Raw genomic sequence first — 14,555 nt, 5'->3', positions numbered from 1 at the left:
TGCAAATCTGTCTCATGCTAATATCTGTGAAACCTAGCATGACTTACCTAAATTATCTGACAGATGTTCCCCTTCCCACTATCAACAGCTTCAATGGAATATTAAATATTTGTATTCAAGCTGACCTGTGGACTTCCTTAAACTAATTCTCACATCTGTCTAATGTCAATGCGAAGCTGCAATTTCTATTGAATATATTAGAATACGCACCACCTAATGAAGCAGCAAGCCAGGTAATTTTTGGTACACAGAGTTGTTTAAATAAATCTGTAGAATAAGATTAATGTTCAGTATAAGGGAAAAGGTTATATACATATATATATATATATATATATGTATATTTAAGCCTGGTTTGAATCCATTGCATGGAAGTGCAATATGACTCTGTAACTCCAGACTTTTACGTTGGAGAAGTGACAAAGAATGTGACATTAAATGATGGAAACAATAAATACTGAGGAGTTTCATGGGCACTGACTTTCATGATGATTGGACTTCTGTCCCATTTCTGGTATGTGCTATTTCTTATCTATTAACCTTTGTGTTATTGTCAGGCCTGATCCAAAAGAAACTCCAGCAGCAGAAGCTGTCCTTGCAATGTGGGTGGCCATGTCCACTCATGCATCAGTCAACAGAGACCTCTAAGATTAAACAGATTTTAAGGTTGTCCTTGTGTCCTTGAACCAGCATACTGGATAAGTCTGATATTCATGCATAAGAGAAATAATTCAAATTTAATGAACAGTCTGCCTTGGATGTATGAACATATCCAGGCTGCATTCTTCTTGGGCCATCATTTGGACTGGAAAACTGACAGCCTGCTTTTTCTCATTGGTGCTTATTGCTACAGCTATCAGTTACTACTGGGACAGCTGCCCTAATGAGGGGAAATACAAATGTGAGTGAATTGTCATGGACAGAAGCTGCACAAGACTGAGAGATGAGGTTATATTGAGCAGCAGAGCACAGAAACTCCTGGGCATTTCATGGTTTTGGCATCTGCTGGTACTGGTGTTTTGCAACTTCTGCTGCAGGTAACAGCAGAGGGAGAATACTGCTAGTCACCTGGCTCCATCTACCTGATACAAAGTCTGGAGGACACATTTCCTTTGAAAAGTCCTTTTCTCCCCCTTACCACAGCTACACAGATCTTTTCAGGTCCACTGCTGTCACTATGGTTACAGTCAGCCTCTACAGGAGCTCTTGTTTTGTACCACTGGCCATAAAAACAGCAGCAAAGCAATAGCGCTGGGCATGCCACTGGCATGGGCCTGGGTAGGATGGAGCCTGAACCTCTGCCTGGCTGCAAAGGCAAGAGGAAGAGGCAGCAGAGCTGGCTGGAGAACTGGATGACCCAAGAGTTAAAAACAAGAAACAGGAGATCAGATGGCAAAAAAAACCTAATGCAGAAACAGAGTCATAGAATCATCAAGGTTGGTAAAGAACTTCAAGACCATCAACCACCAACCTGACCTACTGATCCCTATCACTTAACCACGTCCTCTAGTGCCACATCCACACGTCTTTTATGTACCTCTAGGGGTGGGGACTTGATCACCACTGCCCCAGGCAGCCCATTCCAACTCTTGACCACCCACTTTGTGAAGAAATTCTTCCTGATGCCCAATCTAAACCTCACATGGCACAACTTGGGGACATTTCCTTGTGTGTCCTATCACTTGTCACTTGAGAAAAGAGACCAACACCCTCCTCACTGCAGCCTCCTTTCAGGTAGTTGTAGAGAGCAATAAGGTCTCCCCTCAGCCCCCTCCAGACTAAACAACCCCATTTCCCTCAGCTGATCCTCATAGGACTTGTGTTCCAGGCCATTCACCAGCTCTGTTGCTCTTCCCTGTACATGCTCAAGCAACTCATTATCTTTCTTGTAGTGAGGGGCCCAAAATGAACACTATATTCGAGGAAATAATTCAAAATGCATGAAATAGAGAGTCCTACACACTTTGCATCATCAAAGACATTGGCATCTCTGGTTCATAATCCAGCTGCCAGGTGCGATGAATCAGCCTCTAGACATGCCTGTTCTCCATGTAGGTGCCTGAAGGTGAGATTAACACAGACCAACTCTTTCTAGTTATTTCCAAATCTGTTAATTTTTTTTTTGAGCATTTGTCTCAAAAAGGATATTCAGCTTTGTAGTCATCCATATATCTTCTCCTTTAGGGTCTTCATTATGAAGCTGAAAGCACAGTTACGAAGAGTCAAGAAATAAAACACAACTCTGGGTTATTCTTAACAGCAAGAAGCCCTCCCAGCTGCCTATATAGCCCTCAGCCAGATCTCACTGTGCATCCTATCAGTCAGGCTGTGACATGGGGCTCATAGAACCAGCTCACCAGGGGACTTCTCAACATCCGATATAGAGCTTTGATATAGGGCAACCCCAAACCCAGATGTGTGTAGGCCTGGGCTGCTCCCCCCAATGGTCTCACCTTATACAAGATGGTTCCTATTTCCTATATGTTTTGTATTACAAATGTGATTTCCTGTTTTTTGTTTTTGTTTGTTTGTTTGTTTGTTTGTTTTTGGAAGTGTGGGGTGTGGGGTGTGTGTGTGTGTTAAAATTCAAAAGCAACATAGCTCCAGTAGGTCATATAGTAGGTTACATCACTTTACTCTGAATTTTAAAAGTACTGATGTGCTCTACTTGTCTCACCCTTTTAAAGCATCTTAGCTTTTTAGAAAAATCATCATGCTCAAGAAATTCAGGCAACCTGCTAGCTGAGGATGAGATTTGTTTGAAATACCTCTCAAACCTCTCAGGGTCAAGTGTTCCCAGCTTTGCTCAAGAAAATCTTTGTATAAAGTGGTCACTGGAAGTCCATCTGCTGACAGTAACAAGAGGAACAGAGGAGCCTCATGTAGAGCTGTACTGACCAAACACGATACGGATGTAAATACGACATATTTTCGTAGTTGTTTGTACTCATGACACTGATTATTTGTTGCTGAATGTACAAATAATGGGAGATGAATTAATTTAACAACTTAAAAATGCTTCTGTACCGCTGCATTTAACAAATCTTGCAATGTTTTCCTTTTGCATACTCTGTTTATGACTTAGCAACATGCCAGTTTATAACAAAAAAATTGGAGGATCTCTTCAGTCCTTTCTTCTAAACTCGATTTGCAATACATAAATTTTACAGTAATAGTACAAATTGTCTAATTTATCTTTTACTTAAATATTCTGACAAAGCAAAAATATAAAATGAGCTGAATATTAACAATCATGGGTTTTAGTGGTACAGTTGAGACTCAGTGACTGACACTGCTCATAACAATAAGGACGGATTCAGAAATTGTCCAGGCTTTCACATCAAGCTTGGCTCAGAATACGTACACTGGACATTAATAGAAAGTTATATCACTAACTACATACTTTCTCTACTGCAAAGTTGAAAACTATTTCACTTGCAGCAAGTGAAGCTATTCTAAATTTCTACTGGGAGAAACCAGCAAACTGAAGCTTTTTTTTTTTTTTCTTCTATAATTTCATAGTTAAAAAGAAACCTCATGTCTTTTTGAAAGTCAAGACATTTACACTCTTGTCAGTACTACTAAGAAGAGTTCAGAGTCATTCTTAATGCCAGTAGTGGATCATGAAGTATCCGTAGCTCACAGCTGTTTCTTTCTTCTGATATCAATTGACACTACAACATAAATAACTGACTGTGAAGTACACAGAGAAAACTATGTGTATGCCTGCACAAATGCATGCTTCTAGCTCCCCCATAGCACTCCACTAATGCTGAATTTCTATGAATGGAAATTAACACTTCTAGGGTAAATGAAACGTTACTAAAATTTGTCTGTATAGTAATAGTATGCTATCGTAATGCTAAAGATGGTGAATAGAGCTGGCAGACAAACATGGACATTGTGGTTACAGCCATTCTCACTATTGAAATATGAGACATATACGAGGCTCAAATTCTCAAATATGAGAATATTCAAATTTGTCAGGTACCTAATGCTTCTGGTCAGCAGTCAGTAACATACACATTACGTGTTTTTCCAAATGAAATCCCTGTCCATATTCAAACACTGCATATGAGAAAGCATTTGAATCTGGAAATCCAAATGTTTGTATCTGCTCTGCAAAAATGAAGGAGATTTAGTCAGTATTGAGAGCCTGAGAACACAAACACCTTTCCTCAGTGGACACAGGCACCATTTGAACAGTTATTTTGGAAGAGATTGTCCATAGAAAAAGGAACTTGAACTTTTGAGCATTGCTATAACAGGAATCCCAAGCTTTCAGGCTACCTACGACTTTAAAATCTCTGGGTTGTTCTGTTTAAAAAAAAAAAAAAAGTAGTAGTAAAAAAGCTGCTGTTTCATACTGTCACAGAGCACAGTCCCTAGGCAGTATTGTGTTCCTGGTGCGATAAATGAAAATGGTGCAGTGTGTCTTTGCATGCCACACGACTTGGTTATCACTTCCCATGCACAGATCTGTGCACCGAGTGTACATACCGGGTTTTTCGGCTGATTAATAACACGCACGTCGTCTGCTTGGATTTGTTCTAACAGCAGCTTGAAGTAATCGCTACCATTACCATTTCACTCAGGCCCCACCCACCTAAATCACTTCACTCCCAAACTAAGTTCAGACGATTTATGTTAATATATGTACGCCACATTTCCGAAGACTGGGCAGATCACCGGCAGGCTTCAATGACACGGCACAAGCCCCGGGCTGCTGCTGGGGGCGATGCACCCTACGTCCCCTGCCTAGCGTGGCACGGCGTTGTGGCCGGGATCTTTGGGATATCAAACAGAAAACCCTTCAGGGGACATCTTTAGGACAGCTTTGATCAAATCATTAACATCCAGTTCGCGTGCAGTTTGGGGGAAACCTCGGCGAATCCTTTCTAGACTTATCCACAGCACCGTACCGCAGACAGAGGCAGCATCAGCGGCTCTGCCAGACTTCCCCATTTGTGCAAGGTGCTTTGCATTCTTTATTTTCATATTTTTGTTCTTATTTTGTGTGTGTGTGTGTGTGTTTGTTTCTTTTTCTTTTTCTTTTTCTTTTTATTGTTGTTTTTGTTTTAAATTTTTATTATTTTTATTTCTTTTTTTTTTTTTTTTTTTTTAATTTTCGCGGAGGATGATTCTCACCGGGCCAGCTCTAGAGGACAGCCCGGGTCCCACCGCATCCCCCTCGCCCCCTACCCTCAACCCGCTGCCTTTTGGGGCCCCCAGACCCCCCCCTCACCCCTTCCCCCGTCCCCGGGGCTCCCCTTTGGGTGGGAGGCACACCGGGCTGCCACCGGACTGCCACCGGGCTGCCACCGGGCTGCCACCGGGCTGTCACCTGACTGCGCCGGGCCACCGCCGGGCTCCGTTCCGCCCCCTGCACCGGGCTCGGGGGCGGCGCTGCTGCGGCAGTACGCGGGGATTAGGCTGCGGGGAGGATTAGGCTGGAAATAGCAGCAGCAGCAGCGGCGGCGGCGGCTGCCGGGCGTGGACGCCCAGCGCATCCCCGGTGGCGGCGGGAGGGGGCAGCGGGCAGCCCGCCCCGCACCGCCCCGCACCGCCCCGCACCGCCCCGCACCGCTCCGCACCGCACCGGGGGGGCTCTCGGGGCCGGGCCGGGAGCGGCGGCAGGAGGACGGGAGGGAAGGACGCACGGACACACGGACAGGTCGGTGCTGGAGCCCGCCGGGATGCTGCATGGCGACCCACACCTTTTGCTGGGGGGGGGGGGGTGGTAAACGGGGACGGGGAGGCGGTGGGAAGGCGGAACATGGCGTGCCGAGCCGTGCCGAGCCGTGCCGAGCCCCCGCCCGGGAGGCTGCGGGCAGGTGATGGAGGAAGGGGGGGTCGATTTCCTTCCCCCACTCCCCCCGTCTCATCGCTGTTTGTGCTCCATCTCGGGCTTATCGTTATCCACCCCCCCCCTCCCCCCCCCCTTCCCTGCGGTGTCTAAAATACCATTTATTTTTATTTATTTTTTTTGCCCCAGAAAGGCTTACACAACGGGGCGGCGGGGGGGGGGGGTGGTGGGGGGGTGGATGCCGAGGGAGCTTTGTGCGGCCGCGGGCCCCCCGCCTCCCCCCGGCCCTACAGCCGGCCTAGCCCCTTCCCCTCCCGTGTTTTCCGCCTCTGCAGAGCAGGCAGCAGCGAGAACCGAAGATGTCGGGTCAGACGCTGACGGATCGCATCGCAGCTGCTCAGTACAGCGTTACGGGATCAGCCGTAGCCAGAGCCGTCTGCAAAGCCACCACGCATGAAGTGATGGGGCCCAAGAAGAAGCACCTGGACTGTAAGCATCCCTCTGCCTAGCCGCAGCGGAGGCCCCGGGCTAAGGAGGCTGCCTGCGGCGCTCAGTAACGGGGCTTTGAGCCTTTTGGCTGCCGTGCTTGCTGTAATCCAGCTCGCAGATCGAAAGGGTTACGAGAAATCTCCAGGAGAGGATGAGTTGTTATTGCATTTCTCCTCACATTGCATAATACCGCTCTTTCAGCCATTTTTTTTTTTTTCCCTCTTGACCTTTTAGCCAGGAAGGCAGCGCAAAGCGTGCCTCTCAGCACTGAGTCCCTCAGGGAGCGGAGGGGATCAGACCCATGGCAAAATGGGCACACGCTTGTCACTGCCTCCCTCAGCCTCCCCAGCGATGGATGGTGCTGGGCAGGGACAGCGACGCTGTGCCAGGAGCTGGCCAAGCACTGACAAGAGCAAGGCCATCTCCATTAGATGGTGGCATGTTGAAACGGTCAGGGAGCCCGATAGCACTGCGCTGTGGGTTGGAACAGCCTCTGAAGAGTTTAGGGGCTGTTGCTGAGGTCCCAAATATCTGAGAGCAACTTTACGATCCGCCTTGATGGTTTCCACCATCTCTTATTGAAGATGGCTGGTGGCTTTGTCTCACAGACTTTTAATCTATTCCGGACTTGTATGAGCTAGTTAATGCATGAGACAAGGTTGAAGTCAAAATGTTTCTTATAAAGCAGTGAGCTAGTAATGCTTTGTCTTGACAATTCTCTTTCTTTTCATCCCACTCACTGTCAGCCCCTTCTTGGAATCACCAAGGAGTTAGGATGGTGAAAGTACTTAATTGTATGATGTTAATTGGCTTTGTTTACCAGTAGTAACTCTGTCTTGCTTTGGACTCAATACAGAAACAGCAGCTTTTAATGTTGCCTAAAACTAAGTGTTTTTTTCCTTTTTTTTTTTTTTTTGGAAATGCTAGGGACACCTGGTAAGAAATGCTTTCAAGTAAAGATAAGCAGGGTTTTTTACCAAGAAGTCTCTTGGCTGCTGTCCATTACAAAGTAATGCTGGTGCAGGTGCATGTAAATACAATTCTGATGATGCTGTATTTCTTCAAAGGAGGTAGTATTACTTCTGGAAAATAACTCCAGATCTTGGTGTTAATGGCTTCAGAGCTAACCCCATAAGTGTCATCCTACATGTCAGCCTTCAGGCTGATGTACTCTTTATGTATGGCGATGAGATGCTGATGTAAGCAGCCTTGACTGAGGACTGGCTTGAGCATAAACTGTCGTTAAAATAGATCAGCTGTCTTAATATTATATAGTCTCACTTTTTTTTTTTTTTTGTGTGTGTGTGTATTAAAAAATATCCTTTGACTAGTATAGATAAGCCACTGAATATAAACTTCTTGGTTATTGATGTCTCCTGTGTTGATGTTTGGTAGCTGTCGACACTTCTCAATCTGTAGGCTGTGTATGGACAGTCCTACTGTATCTGTTACTAGAAGCTTTAGTTTTTTTTAAAGAAGCTTAGTTCTTGTAATTAAAGCAATGCCATGTCTGTTTAATATTAGTATATACACATATTTTACACACGTAAAAATAAAAGTACTTTCTGGAATGGGCAGGATTAAAGCGAGGTAGAAATAGTTTACAAGTGCTATATTAGTGTCTGGAAAGGGATTGTGCTTGGATATTGGTGCTAATATTACTACTTCAGAAAATGAGACTAGAGGAGATTGAAGCCTCATATTCTATGCAATTTCATACCCACCTACATGTAAGATGCATGGGAGAAAGAGAAAGGATCATTTCCTGGGAAGATACATCCTTGTCTGTGTTATCATCTGTTTTCCAAGCTGTATGCAAGAGTTGGGCATTTAACTATCCGATATCGTTAAAGACAGAATTTTGTCAGTGGGAGATACATACATTCAAAACTGTGGACTATAAATGAAAAATCAAGTTCATTTTTAGAAGAGAAAATATTCTCAGGCTCTGAGACCTGAGGCATCTCCTTAGAATTGTGAATTGTTAAGCAGTTCCTTGAACTCTGATGTATATCTTGTGAACAAGTGTTAAAATGGGCCTTACATTGTAATGAGAGCATAAATTAAAAGTTCGTCCTCTGAAAGAGCAATACCTCAGTACATGCAGGAGATACTGCTAGATGGAGGTCGGGCTCTGAGTCACGTGGCTGACTGCATTTCCAGTTGGTTAAGTAGCGTATGAAAATGTGGAGAAGGGAATGCAAGGTAAGACTTGCCAGTGCCTTAAGATAAGTTTTGAGTTGAGGTGTGAAGGATTTCAGTGACTAAGACTTTAGATACTACAGAAGATAGCTGCGCTCCAATCACCTTGTGTTTTATTAAAAGCTACGATTCTACTGTCAGCGTGGTGGTACAGTGCCCTTAGGGATCTCTGTAATTTTATTTGGTGTCTTAGGTTGTGTGACATGACACCAGGCCTCTATCTTCCGGTGTCCTGCTTAGCAGCTGGGCTTTGTAAATTAAATGGAAAGATCAACTATTTAACATGAATTAGATAGTCCTATGAGGATGCGACATTATGCCTGTCCTCATAACTTTTCTACAGAATGTATTAGTTCTGTAGGCTTTTAGAAAGGTGGCAGATGACAAGGTAGTTTTTTTTATGTGTGAGTAGAACTTAAATAAAGGCAACTTGCTCTGACAAGTAAACAGCACGATTTGAGTGTGAGTGCATGTGTGTCGAGAAGAGAGTAGAATGAAGTGTCTTCTATGAATAAAAGCTGAGCTGCTGAGTGTTTTTGCCTTTGTGTGACTTTTTGTACTTGCACATCTTACAAGTCCAGGCTTTAATATGGATGCTGCTGTCCTTTGGCATGGACTCTGGATGCTGCACAGACTTGTTATGTAATGCAGAAGTACTAAAGTATGGTTAGGTCGCTAATACTCGTTACTAAGATTTACCACTTTCTTGAATTCCGGCTCTCATACAAGTTAATTTTCAGCAACTGATGGAAGTAGTGCTAGGTAGCATTAAATAAATTCCCAAGTCTCTGTTGGGAGAAGAGGAGCATAAATCTAGGACGCTGTGATGGTTTGGGGCAAGGTGCTGCAGTTAGCACAACAGAGCTCTGATCCTTGTGGACTTACCGAACTGTTAGCACCCCTGACACAGTTTCTTTATTCCAACAGAGGTCTTAAAGTTAGCACAATGATATTGATTCAACTCCCTCAGCTAATTGTGTTGTGTTAAATAAATTACAATTAGATACAGCAAGGGAAGTGTTTACATGGTGAAATCGGGATTAGCAACTTGATTTTTTTGGAAGCAGTGAAAAGGGCCGTTGTGCAATGGGTGGGTGAGGTATATATGGGCTGTGTTAAAGATATATGAGCTCTGGTAATTCAACTGGGAGGGCAAGCCTAGAGCCTGGCACAGAAGTTTCCTTCTCAGAATTGCTCTGAAAGACGTGTTAATGCTTTACTGAGAGTTTGATTACGTGGGGCAAGCAAAAGCCATCTTCCAGACTTGGATGTGGTGGCTCTGATGGTATCAACAGGGAGAAGCTTTCAGAGAAAGGAAATAACTTAACTTTTAAATGATAAAACACATGATAGATCAGAAAAAAAATAAGTAAATCTGAACAGAGCTCCTTTTATAAAGGTTTTAGCTCAGAAACAGACCAGTGATTTTTCTTTTAGGGAAGTGAAGTGGAAACCAGCGAGGCTGTTGCATGTGTGGTTGGTTGTAACAAGTTCTTGTTTCTGAGAAGGATCGAAATGGCTGGGATTTTCCTTGACTATGTTTTGTCAAGTGAATTGTTTTGCAGCAGGAGGAAGTTCTGGAGTGTGTAGTCTAAAAAGACCGTGTAATGCCTCCTTACTTCCTTAAAGTAATTCTTGTAAGGTAGAAGGCCCTTCCAGAGGCCTGATCAAAAGCCAGGAGACTTTTATGAAATGTGAAAACAAAGCAGATGAAGACCAGGACTGAATTTTCAGTGGCTATGGAGTTGACCTGGGTGTATATTGCAGGAGCAGTAATGTATTGAAGGTTGGACCAGATGATCTTGGAGGTCTTCTCCAACCTAAATGATTCTATGACTCTGTGATTCTGTGTATTTCCATCTCAGGTCTGATTTGGCACACGTCTGTGGCTGACAAAAGCTCTAAAAATAGATTTATAGTTTAATTTACATTGGTAACTGAAATGCAGGGCTGCTGTCAGTATTTTCCTGATACGGGTACTTGTCCTTGCAGTGTTTTGCCTTTATCCTTCAAACTGTGTGGATGACCTTAAGGAATTTGAATTATTGTGTTCTACAGCGTTGAAACAGGAATGCTGATTGTTCAGAAGCAAAGAGTTAAGCTTTCTTCCTGTGCTCAGTAAATATAACCCACTAACCCACAGGTTAGTCTTAGGAACCTCTGTCTCATTACTGTGTGTGATTACAAAATTACATATTGCCAGCTGGATTTTGGGAAAGGTGGAAACCAGCACAGCTATCTTCAGTCACTCAGCAAAGGCACCTGTTAACATTTACTTGAGTGTGTCTTTCAGAAGTTGTTTGCTATTGTGGTGATTTGGAGAGCATTCCAGGTCTGTTGGCTCTTGTGGCCCTTTTCTGAAGGGAGTAGTGCAGACATTTGAGTACTGCAATGCTCTGCAGTCTGGGTGATGCTTTGTCTTGATGGCTGTGGATTATCTTCTAAAAAAAATAGTTGCTGAGAACCGAATCTCTGTACAAATTGTGTTTGATCCTTCACACTTTGCTAATGAAACTACTAAAGTACGTAGAGATATACAAAAATAATTTGTCATAGTTTCCATATATGAGAGAACTGGCTTTGGAAAATTGTCATTGAAGATCAGTTGTAGTACAGTGTCTTGTTTTTGTTTTCGCAGCTGGGTTGCACTCTGCATTGTGAATTCCTTCTTGACATCCTAGTGAATCTCTTTTTTTCACAATGGAAAAGAAAAATTCCAAGCAAGTAATTATTTACTTAAGTAATCCATTCAGTAATGGGTAATGGATTAGCATTTTTTTTTCCTGAAAGGAGTTGTCATCACTCTCCATGTTGAATGGTGCTCTGTTTCTGTGGACCTCTCTCATCTCCTTTCTCAAAACAGTATTGAAGACTTCCATCATTTGGAGATGGGTAGATCTCTAAGTAGGAATACAAATATCTGTCACGGGTAAGGAGAGCTAATATGAAGGCTTTTTAGATTAGTCGATCTTGAATATTTCTATAACATTAGCTCTTAGTTCCCATCCTTGTCCCACTTAAATACTGTTTTTAAGGCATGTGTACCTACAGAAGGCCGCCCTTTTAATTAAGTTAAGACTTGGCCAAGCAATACTTTTTAAAAAATATGTTTGAAGCTGGGGTGGAAGCCCTGATGTCATGCTGATGACAGCTTTTAGGATTCAGATTGGGTGGGATCACTTGATCTTGCGCGTCAGAACTGTTCTGCCGTTTTATGGTACAATGCTTAACGAAAGGGAGGATAGGAAACAGAAGAGTGGGTAAATAGTGTAATATTAAACTTTCTTTTATCTAAACAGTGTAACTTGATAAAGTTAGATTGTTAATTCCTACCCTCCTTACCCTCAGCTGAAGACATATTTGTAGTCTGTTTTCAACAGTCATCAAGATCCTTCTGTTAAACATGCTTTACCAAGGTTGTGAATGATCAGTCTGGGGAGAAGTAAGGCCTTTCTGCTGTAATGACTTCTGTTAGTAGACCTTGACAATGGAGTAACCATGCCTTTTCTGCTTTCTTTGCAGTCCTTTGTTCATGAGATGGTCAGTATGACATGTGGCTACTTTTCTTTTACATAAATGCAGTCTTGCATTTTCTAGTTCTGCACAGATGAAAAAAGAGATGTGATTTTTTTTTTTCTTCTCCTGAAAGAGCAGAGCAATAATACAGTGACTAGTCCCTAGTTTTCATCACTTCTATTTAGTAGTTGAACATGTCTCATCACAGCTTAGCAGTGTTTACTCCGCTAGATCCTGGGCAGCAGTGATTGAATGTCTTTTTTAAAAAAAATAATTTTAAAAAATCTGTACTCTTATTTCCACGGTTTGATTTGATCTGTGCATCTGACTTCCTGACCTGGCTCTTAAACCTTCTGTCTTCTGTATGCACCTTCTGTATGCCTGTCCAACTAGTGAGGACTTTTCTGTAGTCTCCAAGAAAGTACTCTGTTGGACTGGTTGGTCCATCCATCTATGTCTCTGTTTCTTGAAAGATCCTCTGAAGTGCTTAAAAGTAGATGGCAGCCATGATAACTCTGCATTTTGGATGCTATTAATCTTCAGTGCTTCTTGCTGCATAGAGAAAACAGCAGCAGTCGGTGATTCTTCCTTCCAGCCCCTTGGAGTCGTCTGCTATCTTGAGGCCTACTTGTGGTCTGAGAAGCTGCTCTACTGGGAATAGTCTTTGAATTGAGAGGAAACTGTAACCAATAAGAGAATTGTTGCCCCATTGGTCTCTTCTTCTGAAGAAATAATAATATAGCAGAGGCACACCTGCATCTGGTATCTTTCTGCGTGTTTTCAAAATACTTGAAGCTGCGGGCACTCTTCCTGCCTTACTCATGTTTCCCTCAGTATTGGATGTCCATGGCGAAGTGTTGGCAGTAGGGGGCTGCAGGGTGTCTGCTGTCAGGAGCTACCCTGGTGCAGACGCAGCCAGCTCCACCACAGACCTGTGTGGTGGTTTTATCCTGCTGGGCAGATGAGCTACACCACAACAGCTCTCTCAATCCCCCCTCCTCAAAGGGAAAGGGAGAGAAAATACAATGGAAAGGGCTCAAGGACTAAGATAAGGACAGGGAGATCACCCAACAGTTGTCATCATGGGTAAAACAGACTCAGTATAGAAAATTAATATAATTTATTGCCTACCAGTAGTGGACTAGAACAGTGAAACTAAAAACACTTTCCCCCCCATCAACCCTCTTCCACCTCCTCCCAGGAGGAACAGGTAATGGGGGCTGTGGTCAGTCCCTGATGCTTCGTCCCTGCTGCTCCTTCACGGTCACTCTCTGCCCCTGCTCCACGCGGGGTCCCTCCCACGGGATGCCGTCCTGCCCGAACTGAGCCTGCGGGGGCTGCCCACAGGCAGCAGCTCTTCAAGAACTGCTCCCACACGGCTCCGTACCACGGGGTCCATCCCCCAGGAGCAAACTGCTCCAGCACGGGTCCCCCATGGGCGGCAGCTCCCCCCAGACCCCCTGCTCCTGCGTGGGCTCCTCTCCACGGGCTGCAGCTCCGGCCCCGGGCCTGCTCCTGCGGGGGCTCTCCATGGACCGCAGCCTCCTCCAGGCCACATCCACCTGCTCCGCCGGGGGCTCCTCCACGGGGGGGCTGCAGCGTGGAGATCTGCTCCATGTGGGACCCATGGGCTGCAGGGGGACAGCCTGCTCCACCAGGGGCCTCTCCACAGGCCGCAGGGGAACTGCTGCTGCCTGCCTGGAGCACCTCCTGTCCTCCTGCTGCAGTGACCTGGGTGCCTGCAGGGCTGCTTCTCACTCATTTCTCACTCCTTTCTCCCAGCTGCTGTTGCACAGTAGATTTTCCTCCCTTCCTTAAATCTGCTCTCCCAGAGGCCCACCCAGCGTCACTCCATGGCTCAGCTGTGGCCAGCAGCAAGTTCCTTTTGGGGCCGGCTGGAGCTGGCTCTGATATGACATGGGCTGGGCTCTGCTCACAGAGGCCACCCCTGCAGCACCCATGCTACCAAACCTCTGACACATCAACCCAATACACTATCTTAGGACACAGCTGAGTTGGTGACACCTCTGGGAAAACATATTTAAGAAAAGTCAGACACTACTGCCCAGGCAGCAGAGAAGGGGTTGAAAGTGAGAAAAAAGTAGAGGGAACACCAAGGTCAGAGGTGGAGCAGGAGGCACTCTGGTGTTACAACAGATATCCCCTGCACATAGCCTGTGAAAGTGACCACTCTTCTCACACAGGCTGCCCCTACAGCACCCCCACTACCAAAACTGTGCCACATACACCCCCTATCCCTGAAGGAAAATAAATAAATAAATAAATAAATAAATAAAGGAAAGGCCTCCTGCAGTCAGCTGCAGACATATGGTGTTGCTGAATAAGCTGGCTCCAATCTTTTCGGGAATGGAGGGAAGGCACTATATCCCTTCCCTTAGTCTTACTATAGTCTAAAGATGAGTCAATTGTTCCAAACAGTATCATTAACTTCATATGTGCTGTTCCTTTTTGGAGCTTATTTTCAAGGCACAGATCAGAATGTTGGTTAGGTTGGAAAAGGACAAGTTCTGTTATGTGCGTAGGG

At 44.7% G+C, this 14,555-nt stretch overlaps 1 protein-coding gene across 22 annotated transcripts in view; it reads left to right on the top strand.

Moving 5' to 3' along the window:
• The first annotated feature begins 4,687 nt into the window (after positions 1-4,687).
• SNAP91 (synaptosome associated protein 91) overlaps positions 4,688-14,555 on the top strand; it is a 71,966-nt gene continuing 62,098 nt past the window's right edge. For 6 of the 22 annotated variants that reach the window (XM_040552436.1, XM_040552434.1, XM_040552422.1 and 3 more), the window contains exons 1-2: positions 5,430-5,671; positions 6,139-6,292. In XM_040552436.1, coding sequence (XP_040408370.1) covers positions 6,163-6,292 — 130 coding nt within the window. In that variant the 5' untranslated portion in view covers positions 5,430-5,671; positions 6,139-6,162. Of the gene's footprint in view, positions 4,972-5,423; positions 5,672-6,138; positions 6,293-14,555 lie in introns of those variants that run through there. The other 16 variants (XM_040552423.1, XM_040552419.1, XM_040552418.1 and 13 more) reach the window with 8 other exon arrangements.

Source organism: Cygnus olor, chromosome 3 (assembly GCF_009769625.2).
Source record: "Cygnus olor isolate bCygOlo1 chromosome 3, bCygOlo1.pri.v2, whole genome shotgun sequence".
NCBI lineage: Eukaryota > Metazoa > Chordata > Aves > Anseriformes > Anatidae > Cygnus > Cygnus olor.
The sequence above is the reverse complement of the archived record's forward strand: the minus strand, read 5'-3'. Positions and strand labels throughout refer to the sequence as shown.